General features: G+C 27.3%; 1 protein-coding gene across 2 annotated transcripts in view; it reads left to right on the plus strand.

The window, feature by feature from the left end:
- The window catches only part of cv-c (crossveinless c), a 224,741-nt gene that overhangs the window by 176,459 nt on the left and 27,581 nt on the right, over positions 1-20,701 (plus strand). The window contains exon 1 of one of the 2 annotated variants that reach the window (XM_065515478.1): positions 6,853-7,242. The exons of the other annotated variant lie outside the window; for it this stretch is intronic. Within the exon in view, the coding sequence (XP_065371550.1) occupies positions 7,113-7,242 (130 nt within the window). The 5' untranslated portion in view covers positions 6,853-7,112. Of the gene's footprint in view, positions 1-6,852; positions 7,243-20,701 lie in introns of those variants that run through there. 2 annotated transcript variants of the gene reach the window in all.

Raw genomic sequence — 20,701 nt, forward strand, 5'->3', positions numbered from 1 at the left:
CACCTCTTTTCATATTAAAACATTTTATGTATTTTTATGATAGTGTTTACATAAACTTTTTCTGTTAATAAATTATTTCTTAATTTGTGTCACTTGTGTATGAATAATTATTCATGTAAAACAAAATAATTCCAATTAACTATTTATGAATAACTTTCAATTTAGTGTTATTTGTACTGTATTACAAAAAAAAACTTATTAGTAATATATCAGATTTGTTCAAAATTATTCTGTTGATAAAAATCCAACAATTTTTTTTTTTCAAACAAAAATAATTTTGCTGTAGAAATAGTTTAGTACATTTTGATAAAATTGTATAGAACTTAGACAGTCATAGACTTGTAATTTACTTAAATTTTCCTTAACATACCACTTTAACTGTAATCAAAGCATCATCTAAGGGATCTATTTAAAAACATTTTTTTTTGTACAAAATCAATTTTAGTTTAATTGTTACACTTCTACGAGCACGAATACACAAGCTGCTCAAACAGTTTACATATATACACACTAGGGTGGCCCTTATTTTGTACTTATTTTGTAGATCCAAAACTTTCGGATTCAATATAGCCATGTCCGTCTGTGTGTGGAAATCAACTTTCCGTAACCTCCAAATAACTTACATATATGATTCATACATCAATGTATCCGCTTGCTACTTCAATGCCCACAATAGGAAAATTGTAGTTTATTGTAGATCATAATATAATTTATATTTTATTAAAAAATAATGTTTTATGGAAATTTTGTTTTACAAACCAAATTTAAAATTGGTTTTAAAAAAATGCAACTCTGAAAGTATTGAGTATGTATTTTCAGTCGGTATTGAGTTCTCAATACCCAAATACCCTATACGTATACATCGTTTGCTCACAAATTTGTTAAAATTATTTCTTAAAATGAGTGTTCTTAATATATAATTTCTGATTGTTAATTGGATTTGCTACCTGTTCGTAATTTTAAATTTCTTGAACATGGTTAACGCTTTTATAGCTGGTGTCATAATTATCTAATACAGCAAAATTAAGCCTTAATTATCAAGCCATAAAAACCAATCTGAAATTAGGCATTAGAAAATACTCTACGCAATTAAGAAATAATTTTAACTTGGGATGCATGATTAATCGATTAATTTAACATCCAAATTAGTTTAATTTCTGATTAATGGATTATTCGATGAATTTAACGTTAGATTATAGATCTTCATGATTAATTTGCATTTTGATTACTTACAGTTCATGAATATTTGATTAGTTTAAGAATAATTTAAAATAAATAATTTAAATATTGTGTAGGGTAAAGGGGGCGATCAAGGCAAAACCACAATACATATTTTTAAATTTGTTTTTTGATTCGGATACTACGCATAACTCGTCTTAATATACATATTTTATTACTTTAAGGACTGAGCAAAAACGGCGAAACCACCCCAGCCATGGGGTAAATACGCCAAAGGAATGGGTCAGATTTGTCATTTGTAAAATAAAACAAAAATATCAAAAAATATAAACGTATTTTACTGTATTATTCCTTAATTCAATAAAGTAGATATTTATTGTGTATTTCACATACATAACTTAACAAAAAAATTTAAACAAATTGTGACAGTTTTTGTTCTATATTTTATCAAATTAAATGATCAAGAAACAATCCATACGCTAAAATATTTTCACAGCTTTTTGAAAAACAATCGATGATGGTCAATAATCGATAAAAGACAACGTAATTTGATACTGTAACAAAATCGATTAATAGGTTTTTAAGTTATTCGGTATTGACAGATGTGCCCCTATAGCGTATGATCCCCCTAACTATTGCATTTTTGTTTATTTTATGTTTTTTTTTCCTTTTCATGTTTCTATTCAAATTTTAAAAAACAAAATTTTAGTTAATTGGTTTTTGTTCAATCGCAAATGTTGATTAATCGATTAATTGATTAATTAGTATATTAATTAATAGGGTGTGTAAATTCGTTCGATGAGAAAAAGTGTGACAGGTGTATAGCAAAATCAAATGACCCACCCTATAATCAGGATGTATCCTCATTTAGTATTTATTAGAATCGAAAAGATTTTTAAAATTTTTGAAAATGTAAAATTTTTAATTTAAATTATGCATGAAACTTTCTGTTTGTGTATTTGCTATGAAGTTGTAGTCATCAAGTTTATATTTAAACATCTGACGTAGGCTGCACGCAACTTGAAAACAATTTTAGTACAAAATGTGCAAAAAATGTAATCAGCTGTTTCCTTGATTGAAAATTGAAACACCAACTTGAATGAGAAATTGAATGCAAGTTTGTTTCAATACTTAAAAGTATGAGTGTATTAGTAAAAAAAAATGAGTGTACTAAAACTTGAAAGGCAAAACTTGATCGTGTAACCCCCAAGTAAAGGAAATACTTTGTTTTACTTTAATTTTTAAAATTTCTTTAAAATACTTATTGATAATTTGACCCAAAAGTCTAAACTTCAAATAAAATATGTAAACTCTAAACATTCTCCAATTTTGCTAAAAAATTTTGCATTTGGATTTTAGAACAATTTTAGAGCTTGAGATCATCGAAAAACGAAAAAAAAAAAACAAAATAAGGGCCATCCTATTACCCACACTAATAAACAATGTTAACAACAGCATCAAGAACACTACCACAATACAAACAACAAACATAATAAACTATATTCATTGTATACTATGTATAAGGAAATTTTCCAATTATCATTATGACCCAACAAAATATGTACTACTACTCAGGTATAAAATAATACCAAACATAGCAACACTTTACCACTGGACACAAACACACAAATTTGAAAATCATCATGATGTTGATAATAATGATGATGGCGATGAGACTCTACTCTCGCTCATTTTACAAACCCCCCATACGTATACTCAATATTATTTGTGAGCTCTTCATCAACATCAGTCTCATCATTCATTTTAAATACGTATTACATACACAACATTATTTATCTGTTAATGAACATAACGTATACGTACTGGTGGTATCTTCATTGAAATGTTTTACTTTGAGAAACGAGAAAGAAGTGTTTGTGTAAGAGAGTATGTGTGTTTTGTTTTATGTTTATATAAGAGTAGATTTTGCCTGCAGACTCATTTAACACACGAATGTTTGTTCATTTTCAACGAATGATATTTTCTTTAAACGATAGATAGAAGAGTAAAAACCCGGCACACGACCAGTAACAACAACATACTCAGGCATACTCATACACTCTTTGTATTTTAAACCATATATAGAAACATAATCAATGATTCGTGGCGCGCGCCGTTTGTATTTTTGTTTATATTTAAATGGTTGGAAAAATAAGTAAAGAAAATAAATACAATAACAATAAAAACAGCTCTGGAAACTGATAAACTCACTTGTTGTTTTGTGCCAAAAAGAAAACAAGAAAAAACATATAACCATATAAATACAAAATGCACAAAAAAGAAAAAAACAAACTGTTGCTCATCTTCATTATGAGTATCATCATCATACAATGTTGTGGGTGAATTTCAGTTTATGGAGAGTATATGTAGATAAAGTAAGAGTATGTGATTCCTGCTGCCACTACAAACAATGATGGCAATATTAGGTAAAAAAACGCTTAATTGTTTGCTTCATTTTGTTTTAAAATTTGTATATACTTGTTTTATAGGAGATTTATAATTTGATCACTATTAAGCAAAAGTTATACCCCCATATGCATAAACAGTTTATAAATTTACGAAAGGTTTATCAAACTAAATTTCCATAAAAAATTTGTTTTATAAATCTTTGATAAATTTATAAACTGTTTATGCATATAGGGGATAGTCTGTAAAAAGTTTTTACTGAAAACATGAATTATATTCTTAAATTTATAAAAACTCTGTATTTATATAAGGATTTTATTTATTTGAAAAGTCCTCATAGTTTCTTCATAATTTGATATCGGATTCCAGCGATTTAATTAATATTTTAAAGGTAAATTTTCACAATTCAAAAATAATATTTTCGTAATATACATCATAATTATTATTTCGCTATTTGGAAAAGCACCCGATTTTCTTAATTTGTTTTTTAAATGTCACAGTTTAAAAATAATAATCTAGTTAAAATATACATTCACAAACGCAAATTAAATGATTTCCTCCAAAATATTTTTACTTTCTATTATTAAAAATTTTGTTTAAATAAAAGACCAAACAAGCTAAAAATCCGTTCTTTGACAAAATTGAATAAACTTCACTGTATCTATGTATTGATTATATATAAGGGTATTCAAGCAATGTCAACAATCTCCATTTTTCGTGAACTCATCTAGTTATATTTAATAAATGATTTACATTTTAAACCAATATAAATCAATGGTCAATAGGGTGGGCCGATTTGTATGGACAAAAATTTTTTGATAGCTTTCCATTACGACATATCAAGAAATTCATTTTCGAGGCGCCCAAATTTCGGATAAAGTAAAAAACAAAATATTTTATTTTTAAGGTTTTTTTAGTAGGTAATAAAAAAATTCGGCTGATTTAATTTTTTTTTTAAATATTTAAGGTAATATCAAGATGTCTTAACAAAGTGGCAGCGTAACTACAGCAATACAAGAACAATAGTCATTTTTGATTGTGTAAAACCGTGTAAACTGTCAAAAAAAAATCACAAAAACGCACTTTTATAAATGAAATAGTTTTTTTTCACACTTTTAAATATTTTATGCACATAAAGCGATGACAAATACTCACTTTTTTAAATATAAAATAATCTTTTTTATCTTATACCAAATTTAAAAATGTCCGTAAACTCTTTTTTTGATATTTCACAAGGCAAAACTTGAGTAGTGCAAAAAATAGTCACAATTCATACTGCATACACAAAGTTATACTGCCACCTGGTTAAATATGCCTTGGGTAATATCCATTTTTTCGTGAACTCATCTAGTTATATTTAATAAATGCTTTACCTGCTAGACTGCAAAATCCATTGGAGATTTTTACTTTTGATCTGCTCGCATTATGAGATACTCGTTTTATCGACAATGCTACAATATTTTCGCAAAATGTTCATACTATTTCCTCTAGAACTTAATTTTTTTGCAAACCATTTTTGTTGATTTATTTTTTTAAAATGTTTTAATAACAGTTTTATCCGTTTTAAAAACAGCATTATCGCAGAGTCCATTTTGCCCGATTGGCTTGTATTGATATACTTAGGGTAACATATAGACGAGACATAATTGTCAAAATCCTAATTCTTGCAACAACAAAATACATGCTAGTCAATGTATTTTGTTGTTGTTTTCTTTTTGTTTGACAAAATGAAGTTGTTCGTCTCTATATATAATTCTCAATGACATGTTGTTTCAATGCTTATCCGATTTAACTCCCAAGATTGTGAGACTATTTAAAGCCAAAACTCTATGCCAACAAGCTCATAACCACCCGATTTTCCAGAAAAGTGAATAAAATTGGCTGTTTTTCAAAATTAAAGACAATTATCTCTAATTAATTAGCTTTGTAAAGCATGTGTGAAACTCTGAATGTGCTTAAAGAAATTGATTTTTTTTTTTGCAAAAGTCAAGAAAAACTAATCAAGTTTCAAATTATTCGACAACACATGATAACTGTGATTTTACTTTCCTGATTGTTAGCTAATAAACAATCAGAACAAGTTTTGCAGAAACATAAAAAAAATTACAGATGTTTTGTTATCCCTAAACTTATTAGCTTAAGTAAAATCCCAACAAATTCCTGATATTATACTTAAAAGCAAAAACCGCCACCTTAGCATCACTAATACAAGATAAACAAACACTCACTCGAGCCTAGAGCAACAGTTTTCTGTGCTTATTTTTTTCTGTTCGTTTTCGTTTTTATATTATTTTAAACATAAACATTTTAGCCAACATGGAAAAAAATATTTTAACAGCATTAACAAGACAGACAGCGCAGTAATTCATACATACCGAGCGCTTCAATTCTTCCACCTATTGTGATACCTAAAGTATTGAAATTTTCAGAACAAAAAAAGATTCCTTTGTAACAGATGATACGAGCGAGTATTTAACTAGTAGTGTTAGTAGACAAGGAGTATCTCGTTGTATTTTTTATATAAAACCGTTATTGTTATTGTCATTGTATAGAATAGATATGTGTTGAACTGTGTGATTGAGTGCGTGTTCGTGTGTTGCCGTGTTGAACATGAGTGCTGCTGTGGGAGTATTTTGAAAACAAACATTCTCAGATTTGCACGGCATTTTTGCCGTAACGACATGGCAAAATCATTAGTTGTGTTACAGGCTCCGTTCACAACAGACGTTAGTTATGTTAGTGTTTCATTTAGGCAATAAATGTAACGTAATGTTGTTGATTGAAACAGTTAATACAACATCGATTACTACCAACAAGAGGAAGTAACAACAAGTGCCGAAAAATAACAAAACAAAATAAAACACACAATTTCCTGTTAAATAAAAATAACACGAATGTTTGTTGTGTTTTTGAGCAAAACAAAACGAATGAATGAAAGGAAAAAATCAAACAAAATACGAGCAAAATTTTTTACGAAACCATACATAAAAAAATAAAAACGAAAATAAACTTGTGGCGCTTTTCAATGTGATGATGGTGCATCAAATTTAGAAAACAAATGAAATCATAACGTTGCTAGTGTTGAAAGTGAAAAGCATGATTTTTTGGCTAAAATTCTAAATTAGCAGAATTTTTAGTAAATAAAATCATGACTAAAAAATGTATTCATTCTAAAGTGTTAACCCATTAAGAAAAAAGTATTGTAAAGTTAAGCAAAAGAAAATTATGAAAATAAAAGTCTCAAAAGAACCAAAAAATATTTGTTATAAGTGTAAGATAAAACAACAAAAAATTAAAATTTTCAAGAATTGAATTTTTCAACCATTTGTCATATGTCAAAACAAATAGCTGTCAATATAATTAACGAAAAGCTTTTAATGCCATAAATAAAAGCAAACAAAAGCCATAGCAAAAGAAAAAAGAAAAGAAATTCAAACCACATTAAAAAATTTCAAAACAATTACTTTTCGTCATTATCACGAAACGTTGCTTGTCATCAACACGTATTCCATATAAAATCTGTCAAAATGCAGCGCCGCATGTCAATAACCATACGAGAATATAAATTCTTTCGTAGTTTCTCACAAAAGTTCGAAAATTGGCCGAAACGCAAGGCGGAAGCATTATGGCGTAAAATGCGTGAAAGAAAAATTGCAGGTGAATAATTCGGCTTGTTCAGTGTTGAATATTTTGATTTTTTACACAAAATTTTGATTTTTATAAATGTTTTTTTTTTGTGTGTATGTACTTTAGATATTCAAATTTCATTATTACTAATTGTTTGTTTACTTTTCATCTATAAATACAATTTATTCCATTATTTTTGGTACGATTTAAACGTTTGTTTACTTTTATTGTATTGTTTTTTTCTGCTCTTGTATTTATTGGTGGGGAAAAATTATTTAATATTCTAGGTTGATTTTTAATTGATTGTTCTTGTGCTTGGTGGTTGAGATTTTGTTTTTTTTTTTTTTTTTGATAGTATCCTCAATTATTAAATTAATTTTATTAAGGTGTTAGCGAAAGATTTAAACCATTTGTGGGGTATGTGGTATTTACAGTGAAAGAAATTTGAGGCAAATATTATAAAATTTGTTATTCTGTTTTTGTTTTTTTGAAAGAATACTTTTTAGTTTGTTTGTTAAGAGCTTAAGTCGATTTAAGATGTATCACATATTTTTGTATTTTGCAAAAATTTAAGCTAAAACGCATGAAATACTTTAGTTAACGCCTTGGAATTTAATTGCCAACAAATGTTTTTCTAGAAAAAATTAATTAATTGATTAAATATAAGTTTTAAATTACTTAAGAAATTCTAAAGGGAATGAAAGAATTATTATATATTCGCCTGGATCATCTAGGTTAGAAATTCAAATTTAAACACTATATAGAAAAAACTCAAAGGTCATGAAACTAACCCAAACTTACTTGTTGTGTTCTGATTTGTCAATCCAGATAATAACTTTCGTTGGAAACAATATTATTCATGTTGGAAAAGATAATCAAACAGACAATCGAGCAAAGAGGAAGAATTTTAATTTTTATGTTATTTTAAACATAAACATGAAAAAATAATAAGTCTTAAAATTGAAGTAAGTTAGGATTATATTCGATTGTCTCAAATCCTTAATATTCTTCGCCTTAAATAAGAATTTCAAAAATTACACACGCTTCAGCATTATTGCCCATTTGCACTAACACAAGCATACCCAAATGTTTTTCACAAGCACTGTAAAAAATACAACAACAATCCAAACTACCAGAATATCCCAGCAGTTCTAGGAGACTGTCCCGATCTAGTGATTTTACCTATAACTACTAGTTATATAACTAACTAACTGCGTAACTAGTTATTTTAACATGTGCATATCCTAATTGACCCTTTTTGACTACAATGATATTGTCCGATAGCTGGTCCAAAACAAGCAACGCATTGGATTCACATACTGGTTACATAGCGTAATTTACCTTACTAGCTACCTAACTGGTTACTTGATCTTATGTAGCTAAGTAGTAGTTATTTTAACATGTACGGGTGTGATTGACCTCAGATACTCAGATAGAAAGACATCTAGTAGACAGGCAACACGCTAAGCTTCAGAATCAATTTTGCAATGTATTTTTGTTAAAAACAAAATGTGTTCAAGGTAGTCCCACATTTTGTTATAACTAACTTTTTTACTACTGATTTTCAATAACAAACTCACTAGTACATTAAGAAACATCTTAACATGTTTTACACAGACAATACAGCAGGCATTGATAAAATCACTAGGAATAACATAATAATCCAGAATATACTAAGTAAATTACTTGGAGAGTTCTTGATGAATATTTTAGACATAGAGAAACATAGAGCGGCAACTAGAAAAAAACTCAAACAAAAAAATTACTCAAAATATTCACACATATGAATGTTGTTTTTGTTTTCTCATAGTTTTTTCTACTAATACATTTTCACCACTTAGTTTTCTGACAACTGAGTTAGGTCTTTGACAGGAGAGTTTCCGCTCTATGTCTATTCTCTATGATTTTAGATATTACACGAGAACTGACAAACTTGTATAAGCTTTAATTTAAAAAAGATCACATGTTTTGACATTGTTAACTCTTAAAAATTTTAATAATTAAATAATCTCAAAGTAGGTCTTATGTTACTTTAAATTTTCCCATTATATATTTATCGAAAGTTATAATGCAAAAATGGGGTAAATTTTTGGGAAATATTCTTTTAAAAAACATCCACCTACTTTTAACAAAAAACAATTATTTAGTTGTATAGCAATTTAAACAAAATCTATTTTAATACGATAAATAATATTTATAATATTATTTTTTATATACAGTGTAATCTAAAAAAATAACTGCAACCCATTTACACACTTTTGGCGCAGATTACTAAAGTAACTTTTTTAGTACTTCGAATAACCTGCTTTCACGTCAATGGCAGCCTGAATTCTGGAGGGCATACTCTCCACCAGTTTGCGACACTCTTCTTGCATTATAGATCCCTAGATATCATGGGAGCGCTCCTAGAGCTGAGTTGTGTTTCTAAATGCATTTTGATAATTATAAACGCGACGTTTTAGAATTCGCCCCAAATTCTCAATCGGATTTAAATTCTGAGATTGTGGGAGTCAATCTAGCAATGTAATTTTGGCGGTTTTTAAAAAATTAAGCGTCTTTTTAGACTTATGTTTGTTGTCGTTATCTTGTAGTATCACAGTGTTTTCAATTTGTCCACGCCAATCATTCAGACTATCCACATCTGTTGTCTTTCAGTTAAACGAGGTTTTTTAACAATCTTTATTGCATAAAAACCACATCTTTTGATTTCTCTAAGAGATGCACGTTTTGAAATCTTAATTTGGTAGCATGAAGATAGTTTTGGTTGTACCTCACGGGGACTATTTTCTTCTCCTGATGCAACTAGACGTTATACAGTGAGACCATCTTTTAACAATAGAATTGAATTCCGTCCACAAATTGGTGCTGGAAAAGCCAAACCACATATATTCGCTATGTTCGCAACAGATTAAAAGAAATATTGAATTTGGTGGATATTTTTCGATGGGAGATACCATTTTTCAGCTGCTCGGTAACAGAATTTGCAACTTCGGTGATAATCTTCTTCATATTCAATATTCCTTAAAGAATTGTAAATTGTTAACTAGTAACATGTTTTAACTAACTGTCATTAATGAAATTGATTAAAATTGTTCTTTTTCTAAATAATAATAACAAGTTTATTTAACTTTAAAGAAAATGCGACAAAATTGTGTAATTCAGTTTTTAACTTTTTGATATCCTGGCATTTAAATGCCATTACTTGAAATTAATTTTTTTGTATTGCTATACTTCACTAATCATGATCTTCATATTGTGTAAAAAATATTGTCAGATTGGTAAATGTTGAGCATAAAAATTCAAATTATAGATATTTCCAAATTTATTTACACATTTGTGTCTCGTACTGTATGTATGTATATCAAAAAGAGAAAACAAAATAAGAAATTCGTTTTCCATACACAAAAGATTAATTGTACTGTATAATCTTATTAAATACATATAAGTAGTGCGCATGAAAAAAATTGTGCTTAAGTTTATCGTAATAAAATTATAACTATTTATTCTCTAAACTGTTATTTTATTATTTAAATGTATGGTGCAATTTAAAAAAATAACTTCGAATGGAAGATGACGATATCGATCCTGAACATAATTATTATCAAAGTATTTTAAAATTCTAAAAGTCTTCTCTATAAGTCCTTTGATATCTTGTTTGGAAAGTTTCTGGAAAATGTATTACTTGATCAAAGAGATCTATCGATTTTTTTAAAGAAAATATTACTCTTACGGATGCCCACTAAATCCCTTTACATTTTCCGACACAAAATATAATTTATTCGGACACACACTCGCTCTTCTAGTAATTTTCATAAACGGTAGCATTAATATTTATTGAACATCTTCAAAATACTTTTTTGTACTTTTTACCAATTCCCCAATTTTATAAAAACTAAGCATGCAATTAGGATAAGATTTAGTTAGCATGACGTTTCTGACAGTAGTGACAAAAGTAAAAACTAATTCGGTACCAATTTCATTTGTATGTAAATAATGTTATAAACCTAAATGTACGCTCCATTTTTTTGTGTGCACTCCTTATATGTGTATAAGTTTGATCACATGTAGGTAAATCGCATTTCTTTTATAGAATTACTTAATTAACAAAGTACTTACAATGTCGTAATGATTACAATACTTTTTTTTGTTAGGAAACTGAACAATGGACATTAAATTTAAGGAATAAAAGGATACAAAAACACAAAACCACACATACAGAACCTACAAATATGTATTTATGTTTGTAGTTATGATTAAGTATCTAAGTATGTAATGAAATGTGTGAAATTGTACATATGTTTGATACAGGTTTAAAATACGCCTTTTAGTTAAACATTTACTTCTTTTCCTGAAATTATATTACATTAAAAGAATGAGAATGGAATTAAATGTTATCGAATTACATTTTTACAATTACAATTATTACAATTATTTAAAATAAAAATAGATGCTGAATTCTTGTTAGATAAATATTTACCCAGTAAGTGTAATGAAAACATACTTATACTTAAAATCAGGGTAACCAATACTAAAAAAAAAATTTTAATGGAAAAAATGCAGTGTATGGTAAAAAATGCAGTGTATGGTAAATCAATTAATGGAAAAAATGCAGTGTATGGTAAATCAAATTCATATTTTCGTTTTCAAAGAATTTGGGTATATTTTTAGGAAATAATATTTCATTGGCTTCTTGCAATTAAAAATATGTTAGATTTGACGTAAAGTTTTTAAAATTTCTTTATATTGTAGTTAATAAGAATACATAATTTACAAATGCGATATCATGGGGAGATCACATTTAATACAAATACACTTCGTTGCTAAATTTTAATGCAATAGTATCAGAAATAACCGATTTCTAAGCATTTGTATAAAGAAAGTTACATTTTGATAATTACAGTTTCTGTTATGTTTTTGAGTTAGGCCCTTTCTACGTGAAACCAACGATATATTCTTTAACATTAAATTTATAGATATAATTGTTTTTATTTTTAGCCATAGTTAACAAAGAAGATTCATGTCCATTTATAATCGTATGTTGTTTACTCAAACAATTCTATTTTTCAATATAAACCACAAAATCCCTATATCTGTAGCAAACTTATAAATTACAATAATTGTTTTCATCACTTATTTTGAACTTTACAATGAATATATCATTTGTTTTTTGTTCGATCTAAAACAGTGCAAGAATTGCATCTTTATTATGAATTCAGTCAGTAAACAGTTTAAACTAAATTAATTTAAAAAAATCAAGAAGTTCTACACCACTTTTTTTCTTAAATGAAAAAGTATTTGATTAAATAGTTCAAAGTGTAAAATACGACAACATAGCATTTATTATTTATAAAAGTTGAATTGAACTAAACTTATGTATGTAGATAGGAGTAATAGTGAGCTGCAATTATCCTTCGCTGTAAATATTATTTTGTTTAATAAATGGAGCCTCCAAAAAACTTTTTACGAAACTTTCTTACCTGGTTTTCTCCTAAAGGCCTGTATAAGTTTTTCGGCATCTGTTTAATACCTTTAACCATGATATTCGACAAATTAAAAAAACTTTTGCCGTGTAAACCTAAAAGTTACAGTAAGTAAAAAATAAAAAAAATATTTTTAATCCTGAATTTTTTTTATATTTTTTAATAAAAAAAAAATTTATTATGCTCACGTCGAAAATAAGCAGTTTGGTATTAAATATCGGTTCAGTAGAAAATAAAGTATAAACAAAATGTCAGACAACCTCAAAACAATTCTATGTTTTTAGGGAAAATATTTTGTTTAACCCTTACCCTGTCCTGTGCATCACATATGATTCACAAATTATATTATTTTTTAATTAACAAAAAAAAAACTTAGGACGTACGGCATAAACTTTTTGTTTGTTTGGGGACAGCAAAGGGTTAAAATATTGATGCAAATATTAAGCTAGCGATTGTAATGTATATGTTCAATGTGTATTAAAAAGCATATTGTTGTAGTTTCCATTGTTGTTGTATTTTTTTTTACTAAAATTAAGCAGTACTACATACATGTATGCCAGTGTATATGAAGAGCCATCAATCTTAAGATGCATTACATTACTGCTTTCGATTCCAAACATAATTGGAACATCTCTACTAGATCAATTCTGCTTCTTCGGAAGTTCTTTTTTCCTAGAAAAAAAAAACAATAACCTAAAAATCAGGTCATACTTATTTGTTTACAATTACACCTGTTTCTCACAAGCTTTAGGCATTTTTATGCCACAAAAACACGTCACAACTTCTGACAACATATTTCGCTTGTTACCCATGGTGTTGTTAAATTTTTCATTGAATACGAACAGACAGACGGTCCGGTCCCACAATAATCTTCCGGCTTAATATTTCATTGCTCATACATTTTCCAATAAATTAAATACAAAAATTAAAATTTTATAAAAAGAAAATTAAAATGATTTATAAATTTATAAAATTCTATAAAAATGAAATTAATGTGTAATTAAAAACAACAATAATATTAATACCAAATAGCCATGAAAATTCTTGTTAATTAATTAATGTCAACACATCGTTTCACTTAATTCCTCATAATTTTTATAAACTTTTTATTTATAGAAAAAAAAATAAAAAAAATTTATTTTAGATTTTCATTAATCTAGATAAAACTATTTCTATGATATTGTTTTCTTTATTGAGAATTTAGAGAATTTTGTTTTAAAAATGGAAATAACATAATATTTCAAATGTCATACATGGTTGTGTTTTAATCTGATTTGTATTATTAAATACATAAATAGCAACAAATATTTTGTTTTGCTAAATGCTTCCTACTGTTGTAGGTGTCCGTCGTTTGGTAGAAAATATGTAAACATTTGTGGGAAAAATAAAAGCAGGGAGTGGACATTGTAGACAAATAATGTTAGTAATTATAAACTCATATATAGTAGTGTGATGTTTACACTGTAAAGCTAGCATAAGAAAAGTTTTTGACGATATAAATTTAAAGTTGTCTCTGCTTTAAATACCTTTCTCTGTGCTAATTTGTTGCTCACATTTGTAGTCTCTTTGTTATTGTTGTAGCTGTCAGAATAATATACCATTATTTTGATATATATAGTGTGTGAATGGCACACACACTTTCCTTGTATAATTTTTAGCATATTTTTTTATTGTGTTATATATTTATTTTATTTTATTAAAAAAACACAAACTGCAGATTGCACTTCAAATGTCACATAAAAATATATGTGTAAGTAAATTCAACTTAATATTTTTTGATACTATTGTTGGTGACGTATTTAAATATACAATTGCCCAATTCACAATTGGTGTCGTAGTATTGTATAGTTGTATGTTGTAATTTGTTTTATTAATGTTTTGGTTTTGTTTCGAAAAATTTGTTTAAAAAATATTTATGACATACAACGCTACAACACTACGACATCAATTGTGAATTGGGTAAATATGTATTTATATTTTATTAGATTAACCACTATATCATATCATTGAGTTTGAACATGAGACTGATGTTTATACTTATACAATAATTTAACCCACACAGAGTCCATAAATTGTTTTTTTTTTAAATATAAAAATTAAACTATAAATATTTAGTTTTTGTAAATACCCCTGCTGTCTTTAATGGGTTAATTACCCATTGCTTTTATTTCTTGCTATATTTACATTAGTCATCTTATTTGAAATATATAGAGACATACAGTCTATCAATGAGTGAGTGATAAAAACTTAGTGAAACAAATGATTTAATAAAGAATTGTCATTTTGTCATAAATTTTAATAGACTAAGAAACTGTCGCTGTTTTTCACTTGAAGGCTGTTGTGCGTAGACATACACCTTGTTAATCTGAAATGATTAATTAAGTTTAAAATTAAGTTCAAAAATAAACAAAACTTTTTGAAAAATGTAATGTATTAAAATTTAAACAATTATATGGAAAAATATTACTTATATTAGAAAATTCCTAACATAACAATGTTCTGTAGTTATTGTACTTTAGTTGACCTATTAAACTTTATTTAAGCTTAAATAAATATCACTTTAAATAAAAATGTTCTAACATAATCTTTTAAATTTTAAAATTCCGGGAATTTTTCTTTTGTGACATATTAACAAAAGTATTTTTTATAAAGAATTTTTTATATTTTGCTTATAGATATATTTATGCATAAGTCTAATAATTTTTTATTTCAAGAAGTGTTAATGCGTATAATTCTTAAATATTTAGTATTTTATTTTTTGTTCCATTCATTTTTATTGTTATTCGAAATTCAACAAAGTATTTTTTTCTGGGTAGTGTCTTTTCTATGCGGTATTCTTTTCGAGTAAAATTGATTGTAATGCTCCTATTTGAGTTTCTTTTTCGGTACGAAAGCTCATTCGATTAGGAATGCTGTAGTTGGATGAGTAAGACTCTGTTCATAAATTTGGTAGCAGGAGTTTCTCTTATATAAAACTGATTTGTGTTGAATTTGGTTGGATATCTGTATATAATTAAGATATTTATGAGAGCTTAACTATTTTAATGGACCGGTTCTAACTAAATTCAATAGGCTTTGTCCTTGAGACAAATTTTGTCGACTTTTCTTTGAAATTGCGATCTGTAGTTTGCTTACAAGTTTTGCATGGACGTCGCTTAATCGACTCAGAAAGTGATCCTGAGCAGATTGGTATATTTTAAGGAGGGTGTTGGGTCAATTTTCTGCACATTACTGATAAAAAAGAAGAGTGAAAAATCATATTAAAATCTTTTCTCTATAACCATCAAAATATTGTAAAATGTCTTACTAATATTTATTTTTAAACTTCCTGCTTTATACAAATCCCCAAAAATGTATCTTACCCTCATAAATTATCAAAAAATATACTCTAAGCTTTGAAAGTATAGTCGCCAACTTAAAGATATTGGCAATTTCTATAAAAATAGCTATATTTAAACAAATATTTAGATTTAATTAAACACTAACTAACAACTAATGGTTCTATTTTATTTGCCTGGTTAGCACAACCTACATAAAATTGTTTTCATAATATAATTCTTTTAAATCTAATGAGTTTGTAAAGAATTCAATTGATTATTTTTACTTGTTCTTGTCTATTTTTAATTTTCACCCGTTACATTTTATATTATAGATATTTAAATACATTTTTCTAGCCCCTTGGAGATTTTTTAATATATAAATACATTTTTTTAAATCGTTTAACTCATAAATATCCACCTGTAAAAGGATGTTGCATGTGACCTTTTGTTTGTTTATATAGAATATTCTTCATTGTATTAACAACAGGATGAAGTAAGTGCCACTAAGGCGTATACTTGTTAGACACACAACCATCATTCATTTGGATGAGTAATAAAAGGGACCAAAAACAAAAATGACAGCACAAAATACTTGTTCATCAAAATAACAATTCAAATTCAATGAAAAAAAATGGTTTTTAAAATATAATTAAAATATAAATTTAACATTTCTATTAGTTTAAATATGTACCTATGCCATATTTAAAGGTTTATTTCAAAAACACAATAATTAATAGTATCATCAAACCAATAGCATAGCTGCCACAAAGAGTGACACCGACACTTATATAAACAAACTCATGTACAAACCTCAAAAAACCTTGAAAACATGGAGAAGGCGTTAACTGGCCACACCGTTTCAAACATACATAGAGATACATATATAGATACTGCAACTGACAAACAAACAGAAAGGGCCTGTGTTTAAATCGCTTAACTGCCTCGAACACAGTGTAAATATTATATTTTGTTTTTATATATAAATATACAACGTAAGGTTCAACAATTGTACAGTGGTTTAAGGAAAATGTAAAAGTGGTAGAAAGAACTTTTAAATAAAAGTGAAGGCTACTTCTTATAGGAACTCTAATAAGTAGTTATTACTTTTAAGAAATTATAACTAGTTACATGTAACAACTACAACAACTCATTGATTGTAAAGACTTACAGAGAACGTTGTCAGTAAAGAATGGAAACTCAGATAGGAACACAACGTATAACGTTTAATGTATTTGCAAACAACAATACTGCATATTAATACCTTTAAAATTTAAAATATTATTAAATACAACCGGTTTGTTAAGCATTTTGAAAACTACATTTCTTGTTTAAGCTGTAATATTTGTTAATTATTGATGTTTTTCTGTAAATACCATAAATACATTTGGGGGATTCAAACGGTCTGCTATTAGGTCGTATTGTCATAATGTCGTAAAATATTTTTTTTAGTTTAAACAAATTCTTGTTTTGGTGCAAACAAAAAAAGTTTTATTTTATGACAAACCAATAAATATAGTTCAAAAAGTCATATTAGTTTATAACTTTTTTGCTTGAAACCCAACAAAAATTTGTTTAAAATAAAAAAATATTTTATGACATTATGACAATACGACCTAATAGGAGACCGTTTGAATCCCCCAATTGAATTGATTTAAGCAATAAAAAAAAATATTTCTATTTTTTGAAAATCTAATAAAATTTTTGTTTCTTATAATAAGACCTTGATTGTTTACCAATTATTGTTCTAAATCTAGATTACTAAGACATTGTCTATATTAGACAATAGGAATATCAAATGATAGATATTTCAAATACCTTCGCAACGACGCCATTATAAGTCGTACCTGCAATATGTCAAAATCGGAAAAAAATTATTTCTAACACTTGTTTTTTCCACCAAAAATATTTGTTTGTACAATAATTAAATAAATTATAAAAATAATTAAATTAAATAAATTAAAAGTATAATTTGCTGAAGGGTATATAAGACATTAAATATTTTTGACCCATGACATACAATGGTTTACAATGTCCTAGAATTTTAATATGAGCAACCCATAGAAACGATCTGAAATTAAATATTAGAAAATGGAGTACGAAATGTATTTTTAAGAAATAATTATTTATTGAAACTCAACAACAATTTGATTAAACTATCATAATATATTTGGACTTTATGACAATATGACTTATAAGCAGACTGTTTGAATCCCCTAAATATTTAAGTCCTTAATATATTACAAAGTATTTAAATCAGTAAGAGCATTTCGTTACCAAGTTAAAGCTTTCTAAATCGTTCAGCTTTACTGAATTTCATTAAAATATGTTTAAATCCAATGTCTGTATATTGTTGGAAATATGAGTATAATCTTTAGTTATATTAAATCTTCTCAAGAACATTTTCATTTTCATCTTGTGTGTTTTAAATTTTCTTTACTTCCATCCACAATGACGTCATAATTTTCTCAAAATAATGATATAAATGGTATGGCGTTGTACTGTAATGACGTATTGCTAACTGTAAATGTGAAGAAAACACAATACAGCTTTGAAATATTATACTGCAATCCTATAATATTCAAGGATATACAAACGACATTTTCCCTTATATTTAAATCAAACATACAATAATAACTCAAACAAGTTCACACATTTGCAGATGACAGGAAAACTAAAGTATTATTTTAATATTATATTTTAATTGAATTATGTAGAATGTTGTTCATTGTAATTTGATCATACATCATCAGTGCTGCTGTTTCTGCTGTTTTTTTGCAACTAGTAATATAATTAAGTTTAACCAGGTATTTAAACAGAAATTGCATAAAGTATTGAAACAGGATGTACAATATACATTCATACATATTCATTCTACTAGACAGGAGGGGATTTAGCAACAAGTCATTTTCTTCCATTTATTTATGTATTTATGTTGTAAGTTGTAGATATTATCTGTAGTAGTTTTCATATACATATATTTTCACACAGATATATCGTCCCCTTAATAAAACAATAGCGTATAATTTGTTTGCCATTTCGAAATAATTTAGTTTATAATTTTTGTGTTAGTAGACAACTAGAACAAAAGTAATATTTCAATTGATCTTTTGACCCACTTTGTGGAAGTAGAATTTCACCAAATCAGTTATTTAGATTCTTATTATGCAATACAAAAATATATGCTTATACACTATTGTTTTATTGAGGGGACGATATGTTGTTGAATAAATGTTCGGTTTCAAGTGTAAAACATGATTTATTGTTTTAAGCCTTCTGTAATTGACATACTTTAATGAAGATTGGTTTGTTGATGGATGTGATTGTGTTAACTACCTGTAGTTTTATTTAGTTTTCATAGTAAGAAATGTCATTTGTAGAGTCATACACATGTGTGATACATTTCGGAGTATGATATGATATTTCAGAGAAAAAATGCACCTGTTAATTTTAAATTTATATATTTAAGTTTTAAGCTTTACTTAAATGCTAAAGATAAAAGGCAGAAGGACAGGGGGATATGCGTCATTTTTTAGAGTTCCATAGCATCTGAAACAGTAGATTTATTAAAAACAATAACATTTTATGACTCAATTTCAGAAATAAATGAATTAGGTGATAATGGTAAATAAGATCCAGAGACACTCTTGTACCATTTAAGGACTGATATCAAAAAAATCTTAAGAAAGCATTCCTTGATGTAAATTTCGGTATTTATAGAGCCTTTTGTAACAAATGTATGGCATCTTTTGCTGCAACTGCATATTGTTTGCCATACCAAGAACTTTTTGGGAAAATTTTCTGTTTTTGGGTCCTAAACTTTTCTACAACATTCCCTCGAGCATCAGCAACATACAAATATTTACCCAGAAGCTGCAAAAAATTTTTCATCATATACGTTTCGTCATGCAGCTGTTATATTCTTTTATAAAATTTGACTGCTCTGTTTCCGTGCTCTGTTTTTTGCCTCTAAATTTTAAGCAGGGTTCATATCAGGAACTATTCGAGGCTTATATGTTTTTAATCAAATATTGGCTTTAACTTTTCGTACAAAATAGTCCTAGTATTGAGCAAACCGGATAGCTTTGCTACCGTATGTGTTGGGAGCTCTTTTAAAAATCCCTTCTATTTATTGGCTTTAGAAACATCATGGGGACCATTCCTTCTACATGAACCAGGTTTTCTATCAACGGGCAAGTTCTTCCGATACTGTTTAATAACATTGGAATCAGTTTGACGGCAGATCTTTGATTGTTTGGCCAACTTTTTGAAAGACCAAGTTGAGTTTTGTTGAAAATGTTGTTTTTTTACATTTTTTTCTCGTCACTCATTTTAATCAGATTATCAGCAAATGAACATAAGAACTAACATATTTTTCAAAGGTAATTTGATCAAAAAAAAAAATCAAATAATACTTGGGTTAAAAGTTTTAAAGAAAAATCTGTGTTGAGGTTTTTTCGATCTCAGTCCTTATATATCCTTAATATTAGTCATTAGTAGTGGCAGGATTTGTATGAATTTATTATTGAAAAATATTCTTAAAAATAAAAATATTACTATTCAAAAATTACACAACAGAGTACCTAACAGTTAGTTAGTTTTACGCAGATTGACCCTATATTTACTTTTGTTCATCAACAACAAAAAACAAGTAAGAAAGTATGGTCGGTCAAGCCCGAGCATATAATATCC

Source organism: Calliphora vicina, chromosome 1, assembly GCF_958450345.1.
Source record: "Calliphora vicina chromosome 1, idCalVici1.1, whole genome shotgun sequence".
NCBI lineage: Eukaryota > Metazoa > Arthropoda > Insecta > Diptera > Calliphoridae > Calliphora > Calliphora vicina.